Source organism: Diadema setosum, chromosome 2 (genome assembly GCF_964275005.1).
Source record: "Diadema setosum chromosome 2, eeDiaSeto1, whole genome shotgun sequence".
In the NCBI taxonomy this organism is placed as follows: Eukaryota; Metazoa; Echinodermata; class Echinoidea; order Diadematoida; family Diadematidae; genus Diadema; species Diadema setosum.
This window is the reverse complement of record NC_092686.1, coordinates 20243951-20265620: the sequence shown is the minus strand read 5'-3', so window position 1 is coordinate 20265620 and position 21670 is coordinate 20243951. Positions and strand designations below refer to the sequence as shown.

At 38.0% G+C, this 21670-nt stretch overlaps 1 protein-coding gene across 1 annotated transcript in view; it reads left to right on the top strand.

The window, feature by feature from the left end:
- LOC140240627 (alpha-N-acetylgalactosaminide alpha-2,6-sialyltransferase 2-like) overlaps window positions 1-21670 on the top strand; it is a 141225-nt gene that overhangs the window by 21217 nt on the left and 98338 nt on the right. The window contains exon 2 of the mRNA XM_072320384.1: window positions 13710-13867. Coding sequence (XP_072176485.1) covers window positions 13752-13867 — 116 coding nt within the window. The 5' untranslated portion in view covers window positions 13710-13751. The remainder of the gene's footprint in view (window positions 1-13709; window positions 13868-21670) is intronic.

The window sequence follows — 21670 nt, the reverse complement described above, 5'->3', positions numbered from 1 at the left end:
TTGCCCCTCCCCCTATCGTTAAAACAAATCGACGCCACTGACCATCAACACAATGAAAAGTGAGCAATACGTTTATTAAACAAAGAAGGGAACACAAATTGAGATCAACATTCTTACATCTTGATGATATTTACCTCTCATCCTATGAGGTCAGATGATTGCCAATGTTCCACAGCAAGGAGATATAGACACTTTCACTGTAATACAAAGGCATGGTTCAGTCATCATGTTAATCATAAGATATACACTGTACCTTGATCTTTGGGATATGATATGTAATTAGTACAAACTTTGCTGTGACCAATATAAGAAATCCTTGACAGAGATTACTAGAAGGATGACATGATTTATACAGCTTTTAATAGTTCGTGAATTCTGACCTAAAACCTGCAGTTTCTTCCTCGCTTCCGTTCAATACATTGTCGCGACGGAATACTAGTAGAGTAAGTCGACATCTACATGAGATGAACAATGCTGTTCACGTACGTATGTTGGTGTAGTTGCATCCATAGGTTTATGAGCTAGACCACCAAATCAACAGCTTTATATCAATTTCAATTAGTTCATATCAGTGAGTATCATACTCCATGAGTTATTTTTCACAGGAAAGTTTACATCATGAAAATTGCGAATATAGTGATTGTTTTCCTTGTAATTAAGGCCACTTTACTAGTTAATCTTACATTTTTTTTTCACAAGTTGTTTACTTTTTCATTAGTAGGCCTATAGATCTACGTAGGAGTTACTGTAGATCTAGATGCCATATTGATTATTTGTATCACGTATTTGATATGTAAGTAGAAACTATTCATTCAAATCATTTCTCATGGGGCTCAGATTAACTAGTGTATCAGAGACCATTATTTTCTTTTTTTCCAACCAATATAAATTTGACCATACTTTCCTTCTAATAAGTGTCAGTGATGTCAGTTTGAAACTGAGAGAGCTCAGTTATATGAACGTACATGAAATAACTAGCCTTCAGGCCCAACAGGTTATAAACCGCATTACACAATCAGTGGATATATCTCAATTGATGCATCAAACATCAAAGTCTTTATGTTTCGAAATGATTGACCTCAGTCCATAGAGATCAAAGTTGAATAAATATGGATGTTTACCTATGGGTAGTTCATTTAATGAGTAGACACTAGACACTCTTTTAACAGTAATGCATGGCTTTACACATATTTTACCTAACTGGTAGCGGTGTCAGAAACACTTGAAAAATAATGCATCAAAAACTGACATCTTACTGGGCCCTTTGTCAAAATCCTTAACATTTATAATCATCAATATGTCGAGGAATGATAAGTTGTAGTGTTATGTAAATGTCAAGGTCCTTATAGAAAGGTAATGGAACAGACTAAAAACATTCAACTTACTGTGTGGCAGCTAATATGCAGACTGGAACACTGTCTCACTGAAGCACTGAATCTGAGCTCTGCATATGATGCACATGTACTGAACTTGAAGCCAATACCAGGGCAATGACATGGAAGTCTTTGTTTTTTCCCACTGTCAAGGTCACTTTCACATTATATGCATTCTGTGTAACATTTTAAGTCAATGGACTACATGTAAGCGGGGGGGGGGGGGGGGGGGGGGGTACTGTATAGGCCTACATAACCTCTAGCATTTCTATGTATAGGCCCCTGGACAATTTATTGTTGCATATATTCATTGTTTTTCCATTTGAAACAGTTCACTGTATCAAAATTACAAATTCTTCTGGTTTTTAAGTTCATTGGCCTTTTCTTATATTGTAGGCAAGGGTGGCAACCTGTTGCCTGTTGATAATAAACGATGCTCTGTGGAATATGAAGACAGTCATATTGTATAACAGGCCAGGGCATATTCAGACAATAATAATCTTACCTTTAAGTAATAGCGTGCAATATCAGTATTCAATAAGCTGGAGGTCATTGACCTCATAGGGTCATCAGAGGTCAAAGGTTAAAGTCTGTAACCACCAATGCTCGGTGGTATATGAAGACATTTCATTGTTGTACAAATGCTCATTTACTAAATCTTAACCATGTTTATCGTCACCAATGACACCAAATATCAGTTTTCTGATATATTTTGAGGTCATTGACCTTTCGTAGTCCTCAGGGGTCAAAGGTAAACCCTGTTGATAATTGCCAATGCTTTGTGGAATGTGAAGACAATCCATTGTATCAGAATAAGCTCGTTTAGGACATCAAAACTGTGTGTATCATTGTCCAAAGACGCCAAACATCAATATTCTGACACTTAAAGTTCATTGACCTCTGGAGGTCATCAGAGGTCAAATCAGACTTACCTCCCGATCTTAAAATGAATCTTATGGCATGTGCTACCACTTGTGAAAGTTTCATGCTTTAGTCAAATTTTGCACAATTCACCCAATTTTCGGAGCTTATCTGCTCTACTAAGGGGGATGCGTCAAAATTTCCAAACGTACTGCAAATGTCATAACGCGTCACAGGGGAGGATCCAGGAGTTTCGTAAAGGGGAGGTGCCTTTACAAAATTGGAACTGCCGCATCCCCAACCCCCCCCCCCATTTTTTTCATTTTTTCTATTGTTTTAAGTAAAGAAAATAAAGAGACGGAGCACCAGAGGGGGATGCGCCCCCTTCTTGACCCGCGATTGCGTCAACCACATATATGTCAATACTCATTTCTTGCATTAGGGGCGGATGCAGGCATTCCGTAAAGGGGATGCGCCTTTACAAAATCAAAGCTGCCGCAACCCTACCCCATTTTTATGCCTCCGCAACGAAGTGGCCGGAGGCATTATGTTTTCGGGTCCTCCGTCCGTCCGTCCGTCCGTCCGTACGTCTGTACGTGTACGTCCGTCCGTCCCGTTTTGTTTTTGTCGATATCTCAAGAACCGTGTGGTGGTTTTACATCAAACTTGGTATGAGGGTATATCCTGGGGGGATAATACTTTGTTTGGATTCTAGGGTCACGGGGTCAAAGGTCAAAGGTCACAGGTTATTTTGTGAAAAAAAAGGTTGAAAATTCATGTTTTTCTCCATATCTCGCAAATAGTTCAAGGTACAGTAGACCTCGCCTAAGTCGACTTCGCATAAGTCGACAACTCGCTGAAGTCGACACAATAAAAAAGTCTGATTTTTGCCTTTGTTATTCCTTGAAAATTTCCTCGTCTTAGTCGACATTTATAAGTCGACAACTCGCGTAAGTCGACCTGATTTTTCAGTGCCAACTGAGCTGAAATACGTGTTAATTCCCTCGTCTAAGTCGACATAATTTTTCGCTCAAAATCTTATCGCCATTCTCTGAAAAAGAATTGTTTTCCCGCTCCGATTCGTTGCGTTTCTACTCGGTAATTCGCTAGTGTACGGCGCGGTAGCGTTCGAGCCATGCGTCCATTGTCTTGTATGCCAGAATATAGAAAGGACATACACTCATTTACACTGGAGCATTACATGAAGTACCCAAGACAGTTCTCTTTACCCCTTTTCTCCCTCTCGTTTTTCTCAAAACGCACAAATTTTTGCACACTTATATGTCCCAGTAGGTACATGTATTCATTATCCGAACATGAAATAGGTGTTTTTTAAATCCGAATATTCTAGCATTGATTATTCCGAAGCGGTATTAAAACCAGGGCCCTTTCTAAAAAGATTTATTACAGTGCAACTAATGATGCAACTCAAAAAATCATATGCAGGTGATATCAAATCACACGCAACTTTTGCATTTAAACGCAATTGCGTTGCTGAAAAGACTTGCGTTTGATAATCATATGAAACTAGAAAATAATTGTTACGAACCTGAAACTCAATTGCGTTTAAACGCAACTCTAAAAATCAAATGGAAGTCCATCAAATCACACGCAACGATGTATTTAAATGCAAGAGCGTTGCAGAGAAGACTTGCGGTTTTTGTACGAAACTAGAAACTGCGTTTAAATAAATCTCTATACATCTACGGAAATGACGGAAGTGCGTTATTGTTGAAAAGATTTGCATTACTTTTTTTTCATTTCGTAAGCAAAATTAAAAATTAAACGCAACTCTGAAAATCAAATGCAAGTCCATCAAAGACATGGCACGCTGAAAAGACTTGCATTTGATAATCATACGAAACTAGAAAATTGTAGGGTATTAAACTCAATTGCGTTTAAACACAACACTAAAAATCAAATGCAAGTCCATCAAATCGCACGGAACGCTGAAAGACTTGCGTTTGATAATCATGCGAAACTAGAAAATTGTAGGGAACTTTTTTTAACTCAATTGCGTTTAAACGCAACTCTAAAAATCAAATGCAAGTCCATCATATCACACGTAACGCTGTATTTAAACGCAAGTGCGTTGCAGAGAAGACTTGCGGTTTTTGTACGAAACTATAAGAAACTGTTTAAATGCATCTCTAAACATCTACGGAAGTGTGTTATTGTTTAAAAGATTTGCATTATTTTTTATTTCGTAAACAAAATTACAAATTAAATGCAACTGTATGCAAATTGTAGGGAACTTTTTTTTTTAACTCGTGTTTAAACGCAACTCTGAAAATCAAATGCAAGTCCATCAAAACACATGGCACGCTGAAAAGACTTGCGTTTGATAATCACACGAAACTAGAAAATTGTAGGAAATTTAAACTCAATTGCGTTTAAACGCAACACTAAAAATCAAATGCAAGTCCATCAAATCACACGGAACGCTGAAAGACTTGCGTTTGATAATCACACGATACTAGAAAATTGTAGGGAACTTTTTTTTTAACTCAATTGCGTTTAAACGCAACTCTAAAAATCAAATGCAAGTCCATCAAATCACGTAACGCTGTATTCAAACGTAAGAGCGTTGCAGAGAAGACTTACGGTTTTTGTACGAAACTATAAGAAATTGCGTTTAAACGCATCTCTAAACATCTACAGAAGTGTGTTATTGTTTGAAAGGCTTATCGTAAGCAAAATTAAAAATTAAACGCAATTCTGAAAATCAAATACAAGTCAATCAAATCAAACGGAACGCTGAAAAGACTTGCGTTTGATAATAACACAAAACTAGAAAATTGTATGAAATTTAAACTCAATTGTGTTTAAACGCAACTCTAAAAATCAAATGCAAATCTGTTTTTAAAACGCAAGAGCGTTGCAGAAAAGACTTGCGGTTCTTGTCCGAAACTAGAAACTGCGTTTAAACGCATAAAAATGTACGGAAGTGCGTTATTGTTATTGTTATTTCGTAACGGAACTTTCGCTGTGACCGAACTTAGTCTGCACTTGCAGGGGAAAGACATCGCAACATTTACACGTTTCAAACTACCGAAACGCATGCTGCTTCACAAAATGTCAATGAAAAAAATGATAACGAATTATTGTTAAAGTTCGCTATGCCGAAGTTTTAAATCTCAGTCCAACTAAATTAGTCCGACAATGGTAAGGGGTTTGTTTTTACGAAGGTTAGTAGTCCGAAAGATGTCGTTTTCGGATGAACAAACTTTCTTCTTCTTTTTATTTCAGACAGGCCCGCGCCGTACAGAGCGGTAGTTATAATGTTGCGAATCGGAGCGCGAGTACAATTCATTTTCAGAGTATGGCAATACAAATTTAAGCAGAACAAATATGGCGACTTAGGGAAGGAAAATCACACATATTTCAACTCAGTCGGCACTGAAAAATAATCTCAACAGAATCATGCGAAATCACACGCATATCTTCCCAGCAACGCACTTGAATTTAAATCGCAAAGTTTAATTCAATTTTGGGGAATTTGCCTTTGATATTTCAAATCAACTAGAAACGGGCCTAGGTTTCCGATCCCGCTCTCTCAAAATCTCTCTAGAGATTTGGGAATTGTGCGTTGTCGTTACTAACCCGCGCAAGATTTATGCATGAACTAAAACATTATTGTTGCTAATGTCAGTAGGCATGTTTTGGCGGCAAAAGGAGTAAGATATATGGGCAGTGATCCGCATCGTGATCCAAATCTTACTCTGTACAGGGGAAATTAATTTTCATTTATAAGTCAAAAAAAGGTCGACTTACGCGTAAGTCGACGTGTTTTGCTCAGTCCCAATTATGTCGACTTACGCGAGGTTGACTGTATCTTCATGGAACTTAGTATATATGCTTGTTCCAATGGGCAGTGATTATCTAGGGAAGTTGGGGGTCATGGTTCAAAGGTCAGGGGGTCAAAGGTCAAGGTCAACTCCTCAAAATATCACTACTTTCCTTATATTTATGCAATGCCTGAAGGTTTTTTTTTTTTTTTTAACTTGATGTATGCATGTATTACCCGATATATATTCTGTGGGAAGTTTCTTGCCAAAAGGTCAAAGGTCAAAAGGTCAAAGGTCAAGTGAAAGTGTTGAATTGCACTTTTTCCTCCATATCTCAAAAGTAACTCCAGGGGCCCGTTTCATAAAACTTGTCACCAGTGACAACTGCTACATTTCTATGACAAATTTGCTCTCAGCAAATCAGACGCAAGGATTTCAGTAGCTTGTCACATCTATGACAATTTGTCACTGATGACAAGTTTATGAAACGGGCCCCAGGTATCATCATAAAACTTACATATTTATGCATGTTCAACCTAACAGTGATTCTCTTTGGAACTGTGAGGTCAAAGGTCAAAGGCCAGGTTTAGATAATGCTATTTTCCCATTTGGTACTGAAATTATACTTTTTCTCAATACCTTGAAAAATTACTCAATGCATAAACTTATAAAAGGGTCAAAAGTCAAGTAAAAATCATCAGTTCCCCAAATACCTGCACTCTGACATTTTAATCATTCATCCAATTGAACCTAGTTCTAGGAAAGTGAACATTCAGCACATTTGTGGCAAACCTGTCATGTTAATATTTTGCCAATTGTGTGAAACTGTCGTCACACATTGTCAAGACATTGTACCTATTAGGAGAACCATGCATTATGGCGGAGGCATATCAGTCGTTTACACGATAACTTCAGTAGTATTGACTGGAATTTTACCAAACTTGGTCCAAGTATAAAGTATGATGGGGCAATTACTTGATAAGACTTTGGGTGAAATCAGCCCAAGGCCAAAGGTCAAAGGTCAAGGTCAAATCATGAAATTGTATCTGTTTACGCGATAACTCAAGACTTGATCAAGCAAATTTCACCAAACTTTGTCCGAGGATGATGTATGGTGGGACAATTACTTGATTAATTTTTGAGTGAAATTGGACAGAGGTCAAAGGTCAAAGATCAAGGTCAAATCCTAAAATTTATTTGTTTACGTGATAACTCAAAACTGGATGAAGCAGCTTTCACCAAACTTGGTCCAAGGATGATGTATGATAGGGCAATTAGTTGAGTAGATTTTAGTGACATTGGCAAGAGGTCAAAGGTCAAAAGGTCAAGGTCAAATGCTAAAAATGTTGCTATTTCCCCCATATCCATGCAATGCCCGAAGGTATTTTCTTGAAACTTGGTGTAGACATGTACTACTGCGTAAAGATTCTCCAGAGAGAGTTTCATGTCATTAGGTCAAAGGTCAAAAGGTCAAAGGTTAGGTGAAAATGTTACAATTTTATTTTTGTCGCAAATGGTTCAATGTATCTTCATGGAACTTGGTACATACGCATGTACTGACTGGCAGGGATTATCTAGGGAATAAGGGGTCATGGGTCAATAGTCGGGGGTCAAAGGTCAAGGTCAACTCCTCAAAATGTTGCTATTTCCCTCATATACTAGTATATGCAATGCTTGCATTGTTATTTTTAAAACTTCATATACATGTATTACTGGAAATTCTCTTGGAAATTTCCTGCCAGGAAGGTCAAAGGTCAAAGGTTAAGGGTCAAGGCCAGGTTTAAATGCAAAAAAAAAATCTATTTTTTACTGTAATTACACTCTTTCTTCATACCTTGAAAATTATTTTGTTCTGGTTATGGTAAACTTATGCGGTGAATAAAAACATGTTCCTCTGGGAAGAGCCTGATATAATTTGGTTCATATTAAAGCTTGAATTATACTCTTTCAGGTAAGATAAATTATTTTGAGTAATTCCTACTTTTAAGTTTGGTGCTGTTTTGGCTCAATTGTACATCATTCAGAATTCTGACCCATATAATTCATGTGAACTGGTGTGTGTGTAGCTTCATTGACCTGCGTCAGGGGTGTACATGCATGATTTTGTTGTCTAGGACTTTAGTAGTTATACAAAGCCCTTTCTCTTTGCAGCACTGTTGGTGTTACAAGCTGAGCTGAGGCAGCCGATGCTGAGCTAGCTGCGTACAGCGCTGCGTTGGTCGGGTAAGCTAGGACTTAAAATGCAGCTGCAGGCACAGTCATACTGACTCATACCTAGCCATTTCCCCTGATGTTGTACCATACAAAATAGAAGGGACTGTAGCACGGGAACATGTAGAATGATTACATGTTTCTGATTCATGATCTGAATTAATAGTGGATTCTGACAACTGTCGTCTCCATGTATCACTGGTAGATAACAATTCTCATTGTCATGACTCGTACCCCTTCATCTAAACTAACATCAAAATTAAGACTGTAGCAGCCAATGGTAACTACTGTGCAATACAATAAGCAGCTTCATGCGACAAATTTTGACCAATCACAGACCAGGAATTCTGGTGCAAACAGGAAGACAATGTTTTTAAAAAATACATGTTGAATTTTGCTACTTCCTGACACGTCTTACTTCATTTAATTGCATTATGCACCCACACCTGCAACTGCACTGCACCAACCTGATCACTCAATTTCCTCCAAGAGAGTTGTGTTGCCGGATAGTCTTTTCATGAGGCCCCATCCATTTCAGGCTTAATCGCTTACAATGGTGGTCTCCTGCTTTCAGTTGTCTGTTATTTACTGGAAAATACTATATCTTATTGCATGTTTTTGTATATATAGTATACTGCACAATACAATGGCTTATGTTTATCTTATATTTGTGTGATATTGTGTTATCATTTTAAATCACTGCACTTGTTATTCTTTAATGTTTCTGTGCTTTTTGAAATTTGCATTCAATTTGTATATGATTAAATGCAGAAATAAATCAAACAAACAAACAAACAAACAAACAAACAATACAATAGGCAAAATGGCAGCAGTTTCACTTTCAGAGATATATTGTACATATTCAACTCTAGGGTGAATGATTGTAGATGTACTGACTAAAGGTCAATAGCACAATCAGGGTATGCAATTGTGTAACAGGGCAAAAATGAAAAAACTTGGTGAAAATGCTTTTTTTGTTGTTTGTTGTAGCTGAGTGTTCAAATTTTCATTTCATGTAAAGAAAGAGTCAAAATTTTGCATTAAACTGCGCATAAATTAGCATTTAAATTAGAGGTGTCGAATTACATTGAAATGACTAATATATTGGAAAAATTCATTAAAAAAAAGGAGAATGTTTTTTTCATCTGATATTGCTGTTAGATATTCCTGATAAATATCCCTTTCATTCACCACCAGTACATAGCCATGACATATCACAAAGTATGAATGAATTTCATATTTTCACTTCTCGAAATGGATGATCAATTTTGTAGGCATTATTTTGAATTCAAATAAAACCACTTTTACATATTTTATCATATTTCACTTTTGGGCAATTCCACGGTAACTGACGTTACACGTAAGGATTTTCATGAAATTGTTTACCTTGTAGTTTTGTGAATGAAAGCACCTTGGGCTTGCAATTAGCATTGATGACTAAGTTCATGAGAAGGAAGAAATTGGTGGAAAGTTTTTCTCTCAAACTGCACTTCTTATCACATAGCAAGTGAAAATGTGTCGGTAACTGACGTTACGGAAAAAGGACATGGGAAATTATGGTGTAGATGTAAATGGAAATATCTCATGTCCCTGACTTTTAGCCTTTATGTGTTTAATATGGCAATACACCTAGGTTCTTAGGAACAGGTGTGCAAAATAATGTGCACTTTAGTTGTCTCCTTTTACCACCATGCCAATTTCAGTGAAGGCATGACGGTAACTGACGTTACGCTTACATTTGCCATAGGGTTTACACATGCAAAATCATGATTGGGAATAGCTATGTGATATTTCATAATTCTGACCATTCAGAATGATTTGGTTGATATGGAGTCATACCTTGGTTCATCAGTCATAAATACACAATGAAATGAAACAGTAGTCCATTTTCTTTGTGTTCTATGAAAACTTAAAGGTAAACATGTCAGTAACTGACGTTACACATACTTTGCCGTGGGGTTTACAGAGAACTAATTTATTTAACAGGTTATTATACTGCTGCAATGTACCAGTGACAATCCCAGGCAACTACAGCAACAAATTAAAACAAAATCTAAAGACACAAATGATATTGGGTGGGCCCTTAGGGGGAACCCCCCCCCCCCCCATGCCATAGCACAGTTGGGCAAAAATATTGTAAATGCGCAAGAGGATATTTCTTGACATTTGTCTGAAGATTTAATTTTTATTCAACATTTATGATTACACAGAGCCATTAATAGATTAAGCAGTTCCAAGTATAAATATATTGACATGACTAAGGGTTTTGTTTGTTTGTTTGTTTGTTTTTTAATGAACAGGAAAGTTTTTATCTACATAGAGTGCTCCATCCATAATACCTTGTAGTACTAAACAAAACATGGATATTTTTGTGCTTGAAAAAAATATCAAAATATCTTCCAGGTCATGGGGTAAAAAACATGTATCAACTCATAAATATGCATAAATATGCATAAATATGTATGAAATCTATTGTGATATATTTCTCCTTCTTTTCTTCATTTTACTCCTGATGATCTCCATCATCAATTGATTAAAATGAAAAGTGTCGCACTTTTAATATTTCTCTGTGAAGAAGAAAAATAAATGCTTTTTTGGTCAAAAGAGCATTATTGTTTCATTCCTAGCTTGAAGAAATTTAACTGTTTTTCTTTTCCTTTTCACTGATATATCACGGCTTGCAAATACATTCGAGATACCAAGAAATCGGACTTTGCAATGAAAGAATATTAAAATCAATATAAAAAACTCTTCCTGTTCATAATTATCATGTGTTGTATCACAAAATGTCCCTGCATGAATAGAATAAAGTAATCAACAAAATAATACACACTGTATGAACAATTTTTTTCTTTAAAAAGCCCTATAGAATCCTCTCTCACTTTGAGCAACATCAGTGTTAAGTTTCAAACAATAATGAGTACATGCCTTACATGCCATATAATACAAGATGAGCCATGTTAACTACACCACACATTTAAAGTGCAAGAGAAGAAATATCTGTGCATTTGCCTTGAGGTAGAAACTTGACTAAGCTTCTTGAAAAAAAAAAAGAAAGAAAAATGCCAGCGAAAGCAAACATTGGTGAAGATTGTTAAACTGTTGGTATATACAGCTGTGCAGAAGTTTTTTTTTTTTTTTAATAGAAAATGTGGTTAACATGCAATCATGTCACTGATTAGGCCTACAAACTTTGGTAGCTTTATCATCCCGTAGGACTGGGAATGTACTAATTTGAGTGCATATACTGCATTTGGCAAACTAAACTTCCAGATTATTTAACCTTAAACTTGTGCTGAATCAAAAATCGAAAGCTCAAGCCCCCCCCCCCCCCAAGAAAAAAAAAAGATAATCATGGTAAATGAATGAATAAATGAATTTAGAAATAAAAAAAAAAAAAAATACCTGGTATCCATGGACATACCATGGTAATGACATCACTTCCTATGAAAGGGATTGCTGCTCTCTGTTGTAAGTTGACTTCCCAGATGTATTGAAATGGCCAAAAGTCAAAAAATTTGCCTCAGTTATAATTACTGTCATGGTAACTGACGTTACATACATTGTACTCGTGTATGACGTTTCGGTAACTGACGTTACACATTTTGTAGTGTTCATTTTGACTCTCCAGTATGCCAAGTATCCTTATTTCTGGTATTGAAATAAAGGCATATGGGCATACATTAGAAATCCCAAGTTACATCATACAGCTCACTTCCTTTGATGAATAAACTTAAAAATTCCTTGTTTTTGGTAACTGACGTTACATCCATCATTATCAAAGTAATTAACAATTTTTATCAAATTCTTTAAAGCTACCAGCTTTTTTTTTCTATCGTGTGGTAAAAGACTTCTCTGGTAACTGCATACATATGAAAGATTGTTGTTTAGAGTACTAATAAAGTGGATATACAGAGAGTAAGTTATGCGACAATACACTCTTTTCACCATTGAGTTATAGGCATATTTTGGCAGCCATTTTGAAAATCAAAATGGCCGCTTTTATTGAAAAACATAATGATTCTTAAAACTTCAACTCAAGTACTGTCTGAAAATGTATGGTGTTTGAAACAAATATCATTTTGAATTTTTGGCACCTGTGTCCTAGTTACCGTGGAATTGCCCATTTGCTAAAGAGTGAAGAGGCGAAACTTTCAGGAATAAGTAACAGACATATAGTGGCCATTATTACAAATTTTTATGAAATTAGGGCTGGTACTTTGGAAGATATTATATTTTTCATAAAAAAATTATCAGTACAGTTTGACCTTGAATGTGCGCACAGTGTTTGGATCAATTCTCATATTTGTAAACACAGATAGAAGAATGAATGTGAGATTTATGATGACGAGTTGATATCCAAACTGTGACACTCAAACAGTGACATATTAAGCCAAAATACTATGTTTTTGCTTATCTTCAGAAATTGAACAAGCATCGAAATATGAACACTGAACACTTATCATATGACCTTCATGCAGTATAACATGGGCGTGTATCGCACTTTTTTATGCTCAGCAATTTGTAAAAATATAAAAAGATAAGTTCCTATTGCTCAAATTTGCTAAAATTTTCACACAATAGATTTCTACATACTATGTACAATTCATGGTTAAAAAAACAAGGATATTCAATAAGGGGAAAAGATTCTTTAAAGTAGTCAAATTAGGATGTACCTCACTGAAAATACTGAAAAACGGCTGCACTTATTTTACTCAGCATTTGAAAATGGCTCAAAACTCAAAACTGGCTGAACATTTATTGGCAAACAGCACACCATATTGTAGTGTGTCTTCAGTACTCTCAGGAAAAGCAGAAAAATAAGCTGTTTCTCCATGTATAGCTGTACAGCATGGGTTAAAAGGTCACAATGTCATAAAAATAAGCCAGCATTACACTCCTACCAGGATGGGACTTCAGACCTTATAACTTTCTCCAGCTGAAAGAACCACTGTTTTTTATTGCATGCAAGCAATGCCAGGAAAAAATCCATTAATTTGATACCAAACACATAGAGGTAGACTTAAAATATGGACCTCATATCTTGCCGTAAACGTAAGTTGTAAAACGCTTTTTTTTGACGCATTACGTGGGTTTTGGGGGACTTTTTGGTAATTAATCTTTAATAATTAACAGTAAATGAGAAGAAATTAGCTATTGTCTTACCATATGTGATTACTGATGTCTTAGCATGCTGCATGTGAATTTTTAAGTCAGTTTGTGCATTCTTTTAGAAGTTACAATTTTTTAAAGTGAGAAAGTCATGATTGCATACCCTGATTGTGCTTATCACCTAAACACAAACCACGGTATGTCCATTAACATTCATAATCAAATTGATGTGCAAAACATTCCTTGATCAATATGTCTGAACAGTTTCATGTATGTAAATCAATTTTCACTTGGGTCTTCACTATGGTAATTTTACTTGTTAAACTAATATTTGTTTATTGCATTGTTTTGTTTTGTTTTTCAGAACATTCCTAGATGGTGTTTCCAGTCACTGTACATTGGCAGAATGCGTATTCATGGCAAAGCACTTACGAAGGTGCTGTCCATCTTCACTGGTGCTACTATTGCTATAATTCTTTACTCTTCTCAGTACAAAAGTCAACATGCATCTAAGAGAGACAGGTAAGAAAGAGTGTACAGAATGTTATTTAACCTTATTTGTTTCAAATAGGGAAAAGCTGGAATATCAGGGCATTTTGCAGTGTGCAGGCTTGTTTGTTGATGGACTGTTCTGATTGTCATCAACATTGAGGCACCATGTTTTACGTTATTGCAAAACTTACAATATAAACTGTAATTTTATGTCAGAATCTGAGTGAGGGCATTCTCTTATTACTAGGACACCATCTTATGTGACACAATTATCTTTGCACACTTATTGTTTTACATGTTACTACCATTTACCTCATGCGTTGAGGTATCCCCAAAAGGTTTTACAAATGTTATAGAGAAGTTATTCAGCTTTCAGGGTGATATTTTTTCCCCAATAGCATTAGTGCTTTTCATCTTTCATACGAAAAGAAAAATGTGCAATTACTACCTCTACTTCACAGATTTTCATGTAATTTCACACTTTTATGGAGGAAATGTTGACCCTGAAATAGATAAAGTACACTTGAATCTAGATATGGCAAAAATATAATTTGACCATTGCCAATTTACATACAATATTTTAGATTTTTTGTAGCCTATACTTTTTTCCATACTGATGACAAAGTCTTGGTGTAAAAATTGTCACAATAGTAATCAGCCTTCATACTATCCACTCCAGTACAGTATGCTGGACTACAAATCTTGTGTCAATCCCTTACTTCATTCATTTCAGTGCTGTTTATGTAATGTGTGTGTTTTTTTTTTTTTTTTTAGAAGAAAACATGTTTACAAGTAAAACAAATTTTGTGATGAACAATAAATGATCAGATCGAATTGAATTGATTTTGAAACAGAATTGAATTAACATTAGTATTTTATTTTTTTTTTTTGTTGCAAACAGTTGTAAATAAGTTTGTAAGACCTGTCACTAGAGTTCTTTTTGATTCGCCAATGCTAGTGACCACATGACAGATGAACAGACTTTAAAGAGACATCTACAAATCACCACTGGCCATCTCAGTGCAATGACCACATTCAAACCAGGCTTCAGAGCTCATCTTAGGTCATTCTAATTTGGGGGAGGAGGATAACCTCTCAGCTAGATCCTGAAGCAGGTCATTTTTGTCGAGCCCACCGGAGGTGAGGGGAGACTGCGCCTGCGGTGTCTGTCCGTCCGTCGTCCATCCGTTGTCTGTCCGTAACGCTACAAAAACTTCAATAACTCTTTACTCTGGGCTTCAATTGCAATCAAACTTCGAGGGAAATGGGGTCATATGAACTTTAGGGCCCAATGTTAAGTTTTTATGGCACGTTTCTATTATGGGTCATAACTTTTGATCCATAACTCCATTTGTGACCAAACTTGGATGGTAGATGTCCCTTAATAATAATAATAATAATAATAATAATAATAATAATAATAATAATAATAATACAGTATTCATCGCATAATCGGGCCCCCAAACACGGCCCCTTTAAGCGGGGTGCCCGATTTCGCGATGAGCACTCACCATACACTAACGGCATACGACATGTACATGTAGTGCACACACACACACACACATGCATACTGATGTACTGTACGTGTACATGAATACACAACCACTCTACCCCTCGGCGGCGTGACCTTCTAGCTCTCCCTGCATTCTCGCAATGATGTAGAGTAATCGCAACCGGGTTCTTCTTCTGTCACCTCTCTACGAACACAAAATATGTGGATTAAAAGCTAGCACTTTCTTAAACATTCGTAGAATTCTTGGACAGGTAGAGCGTTCCGTATAAATATATATCCACAACCATGGGAAATGATTACCCAGAACTGATGTGGGAACGTAAATGAAAAGTCCTTCAATCATTCAATCATCACGGCGTGGTTGTTTACTTGCCGCGATCACTGCACTGTACATGTGTTGTCAATATGTAGCGATCTAGCTCGCCATATATACACATGTACAGAAAAGCGAAGACGGGCAGCGAGCTGAAATGTACATGTGCTGGATGGACGGAGGTCAAAACACACCAGTCCGAAGCTTGCTTTGTAAGTTCGATGTAAATGACAACTGATAGGGAATCTTTGAAATATTGTTGTGATATTTTGGTAGATTTTTTGTGTAAAATATCAACAAAATCAAAGATCGCTTGAAGAAAAATTGTCCCGTTTATCAGAGGTCTCCGCCCGATTATCCAGTGAAAATAACGTGCATTGGAAATGTTTCTGGGAAGCGTATGTCATTTAAGCGAGGTTCCCGATTATCAGATGCCCGATTATGCGATGAATACTAGTACTGTAATAACTATTTCTTATTGAGCGCTTTTACAGGACCTGATCAAAGTGCTGTACATACATCAACAAACTACATTCACAAAGTATAGAAACAACATAGTTACAATTGAAATAGTTCAGTCTTGAGTTTCCTTCTAAACATTTCTTCTGAATCACATAGACGGAGTTGTTTTGGTAGATTGTTCCAGACAACAGATCCAGCATACGAAAATGTACGTTCGAAAGCTTTGGTTTTTGCTTGTGGAATTTGTAGGACTGTCTTATCATTTTGTGACCGGAGTTGATATCTGGAGGCTGTAGGGGTGGTTAGAAGGTTGGATAGGTATTGAGGAGCAGTATTCATCATGCATTTATAGACAAGAAGGGCTAGTTTGAAATCGATACGCTCTTTGATGGGGAGCCAGTGTAACTGCTTCAGTAAAGGAGCACTAGGGGATCTTCTCTTTACACCAAGCACTAGGCGAGCCACACGATTTTGGAATTTTTGGAGTCTTTTCACATCACTGACATTCATATTTGCCAGCAGAGAATTTCCATAATCAAGCCTGCTCAGAACTAGAGAGCGTACTGCATGGTTACATGCATCTTCTGTAAGATACTTTCGAACATGAGATATGTTTCTCAGATGGAGGTTTGCTGTCTGGCACACTCTACTGACATGATCTGTCATTGACAGTGTCTGCTCAAAATGAACACCTAGATTTCTTACAGTGTGTGATACATTGACAGTAGTGTTTCCAAGCTGAATGCTTGTATCCCCTGTAGGGCGTAGTCTACTAGATGAGAAAACAATGCTTTGAGTTTTGTCCTCATTTAACTTCAACATATTGCTCGCCATCCAGTGCCTTAACTCATGGATACATTCCTCCAGTTTAATCCGGGCTTCGTTCAGACTGGCAGGATTGCGTGGGTCGAAAGTACATTGTACAGTAAATTTGTGTGTCGTCAGCATACAGATGATATCGTAGGCCATGTCGTCTGATGATATCCGTGACAGGTCTGATGTACATTGTGAAGAGTTAAGGCCCGAGCACCGAGCCCTGAGGGACTCCGTATTTTACAGTATGAGGCTCAGAGAACTTTCCCCTAGTGACGACACATAGAGAGCGTCCGGTAAGGTACGATGTAAACCATTGTAGAGCTGTGCCTCTGATCTCATAATCAGACTGAAGTCTTGCCAACAAGATCGAATGATCTAGGGTGTCGAATGCGGCACTTAGATCTAGCAGCACAAGTATGACTGCCTTCTTGTGATCAGTCTCCTGCAGAATATCTGGCTTCACGCGAAGTGACGCTGTCTCAGTGATGTGGAAGGCCTTGTAGGCTGACTGGAAGTCCTCATGCAAGTTGCGATCACGTAAATAAGATGTCAATCTAGAAGATACCACATGCTCAGTTACCTTCGACATGAAAGCGATGTTTGATACTGGCCGGTAGTTTTCCATGACTTTCTGGTCCAGTGACGGCTTTTTCAACCGAGGAAAGACAATATCCTCCTTCAGTTTATCTGGGAATACACCGGAATTCATGGATGTGTTTACAATATGACTTATGACTGGTACGAAAACATCGACACATTCCTTTAGAAGCCAGGTGGGTAATGGGTCAAGATCACAAGATTTACTTGGAGCTCTCAAAATTACCTTCCTTATTTCACTGTCGCTAACATAGCCAAACTCAGTCAGTGATGGCATATCCTCAGGACTATCTTGGGGAGTGGATGCTCACCACAAGGTCAATGGTCACGAGCATGGGTCACCAAACTTTTAGAGCCCAATGTTAAATTTTTATGGTGCGTTTCTATTATGGGTCATAACTTGTGATCCATAGGTCCGTTTGTGACTAAACTTGGATGGTAGATGTCCCTTGGAGAGTGGATGGTCACCACAAGGTCAAAGGGCACAAGCAGGGGTCATCGAACTTTTAGAGTCCAATGTAAAGTTTTTTATGGCGTGTTTCTATTATGGGTCATAACTTCTGATCCATAACTCCATTTGTGACTGAACTTGGATGGTAGATGTCCCTTGGGGAGTGGATGGTCACCATAAGGTCAATGGTCACAAGCATGGGTCAACAAACTTTTAGAGCCCAATATTAAGTTTTTATGGCACATTTCTATTATGGGTCATAACTTTTGATCCATAGGTCCGTTTGTTACTAAACTTGGATGGTAGATGTCCCTTGGGGAGTGGATGGTCACCACAAGGTCAATGGTCACAACCATGGGTCAACAAACTTTTAGAACGCAATGTTAAGTTTTTCAGGCATGTTTCTATTACGGGTCATAACTTTTGATCCATAGGTCCGTTTGTGACCAAACTTGGATGGTAGATGTCCCTTGGGGAGTGGATGATCACCACAAGGTCAAAGGTCACAAGCAGGGGTCATCGAACTTTTAGAGTCCAATGTTTAGTTTTTATGGCGCGTTTCTATTATGGGTCATAACTTCTGATCCATAACCCCATTTGTGACTAAACTTGGATGGTAGATGTCCCTTGGGGAGTGGATGGTCACCATAAGGTCAATGGTCACAAGCATGGGTCAACGAACTTTTAGAGCCCAATGTTAAGTTTTTATGGCACGTTTCTATTATGGGTCATAACTTTTGATCCATAGGTCCGTTTGTGACTAAACTTGGATGGTAGATGTCCCTTGGGGAGTGGATGGTCACCACAAGGTCAATGGTCACAACCATGGGTCAACAAACTTTTAGAACGCAATGTTAAGTTTTTAAGGCATGTTTCTATTACGGGTCATAACTTTTGATCCATAGGTCCGTTTGTGACCAAACTTGGATGGTAGATGTCCCTTGGGGAGTGGATGATCACCACAAGGTCAAAGGTCACAAGCAGGGGTCATCGAACTTTTAGAGTCCAATGTTAAGTTTTTATGGCACGTTTCTATTATGGGTCATAACTTTTGATCCATAACTCCATTTTTGACTAAACTTGGATGGTAGATGCCCCTTGGGGAGTGGATGGTCACCACAAGGTCAAAGGTCACAAGCAGGGGTCATCAAACTTTTAGAGTCCAATGTAAAGTTTTTTCGCGATTTCGCGATGAGCACTCACCATACACTAACGGCATACGACATGTACATGTAGTGCACACACACACACACACATGCATACTGATGTACTGTACGTGTACATGAATACACAACCACTCTACCCCTCGGCGGCGTGACCTTCTAGCTCTCCCTGCATTCTCGCAATGATGTAGAGTAATCGCAACCGGGTTCTTCTTCTGTCACCTCTCTACGAACACAAAATATGTGGATTAAAAGCTAGCACTTTCTTAAACATTCGTAGAATTCTTGGACAGGTAGAGCGTTCCGTATAAATATATATCCACAACCATGGGAAATGATTACCCAGAACTGATGTGGGAACGTAAATGAAAAGTCCTTCAATCATTCAATCATCACGGCGTGGTTGTTTACTTGCCGCGATCACTGCACTGTACATGTGTTGTCAATATGTAGCGATCTAGCTCGCCATATATACACATGTACAGAAAAGCGAAGACGGGCAGCGAGCTGAAATGTACATGTGCTGGATGGACGGAGGTCAAAACACACCAGTCCGAAGCTTGCTTTGTAAGTTCGATGTAAATGACAACTGATAGGGAATCTTTGAAATATTGTTGTGATATTTTGGTAGATTTTTTGTGTAAAATATCAACAAAATCAAAGATCGCTTGAAGAAAAATTGTCCCGTTTATCAGAGGTCTCCGCCCGATTATCCAGTGAAAATAACGTGCATTGGAAATGTTTCTGGGAAGCGTATGTCATTTAAGCGAGGTTCCCGATTATCAGATGCCCGATTATGCGATGAATACTAGTACTGTAATAACTATTTCTTATTGAGCGCTTTTACAGGACCTGATCAAAGTGCTGTACATACATCAACAAACTACATTCACAAAGTATAGAAACAACATAGTTACAATTGAAATAGTTCAGTCTTGAGTTTCCTTCTAAACATTTCTTCTGAATCACATAGACGGAGTTGTTTTGGTAGATTGTTCCAGACAACAGATCCAGCATACGAAAATGTACGTTCGAAAGCTTTGGTTTTTGCTTGTGGAATTTGTAGGACTGTCTTATCATTTTGTGACCGGAGTTGATATCTGGAGGCTGTAGGGGTGGTTAGAAGGTTGGATAGGTATTGAGGAGCAGTATTCATCATGCATTTATAGACAAGAAGGGCTAGTTTGAAATCGATACGCTCTTTGATGGGGAGCCAGTGTAACTGCTTCAGTAAAGGAGCACTAGGGGATCTTCTCTTTACACCAAGCACTAGGCGAGCCACACGATTTTGGAATTTTTGGAGTCTTTTCACATCACTGACATTCATATTTGCCAGCAGAGAATTTCCATAATCAAGCCTGCTCAGAACTAGAGAGCGTACTGCATGGTTACATGCATCTTCTGTAAGATACTTTCGAACATGAGATATGTTTCTCAGATGGAGGTTTGCTGTCTGGCACACTCTACTGACATGATCTGTCATTGACAGTGTCTGCTCAAAATGAACACCTAGATTTCTTACAGTGTGTGATACATTGACAGTAGTGTTTCCAAGCTGAATGCTTGTATCCCCTGTAGGGCGTAGTCTACTAGATGAGAAAACAATGCTTTGAGTTTTGTCCTCATTTAACTTCAACATATTGCTCGCCATCCAGTGCCTTAACTCATGGATACATTCCTCCAGTTTAATCCGGGCTTCGTTCAGACTGGCAGGATTGCGTGGGTCGAAAGTACATTGTACAGTAAATTTGTGTGTCGTCAGCATACAGATGATATCGTAGGCCATGTCGTCTGATGATATCCGTGACAGGTCTGATGTACATTGTGAAGAGTTAAGGCCCGAGCACCGAGCCCTGAGGGACTCCGTATTTTACAGTATGAGGCTCAGAGAACTTTCCCCTAGTGACGACACATAGAGAGCGTCCGGTAAGGTACGATGTAAACCATTGTAGAGCTGTGCCTCTGATCTCATAATCAGACTGAAGTCTTGCCAACAAGATCGAATGATCTAGGGTGTCGAATGCGGCACTTAGATCTAGCAGCACAAGTATGACTGCCTTCTTGTGATCAGTCTCCTGCAGAATATCTGGCTTCACGCGAAGTGACGCTGTCTCAGTGATGTGGAAGGCCTTGTAGGCTGACTGGAAGTCCTCATGCAAGTTGCGATCACGTAAATAAGATGTCAATCTAGAAGATACCACATGCTCAGTTACCTTCGACATGAAAGCGATGTTTGATACTGGCCGGTAGTTTTCCATGACTTTCTGGTCCAGTGACGGCTTTTTCAACCGAGGAAAGACAATATCCTCCTTCAGTTTATCTGGGAATACACCGGAATTCATGGATGTGTTTACAATATGACTTATGACTGGTACGAAAACATCGACACATTCCTTTAGAAGCCAGGTGGGTAATGGGTCAAGATCACAAGATTTACTTGGAGCTCTCAAAATTACCTTCCTTATTTCACTGTCGCTAACATAGCCAAACTCAGTCAGTGATGGCATATCCTCAGGAC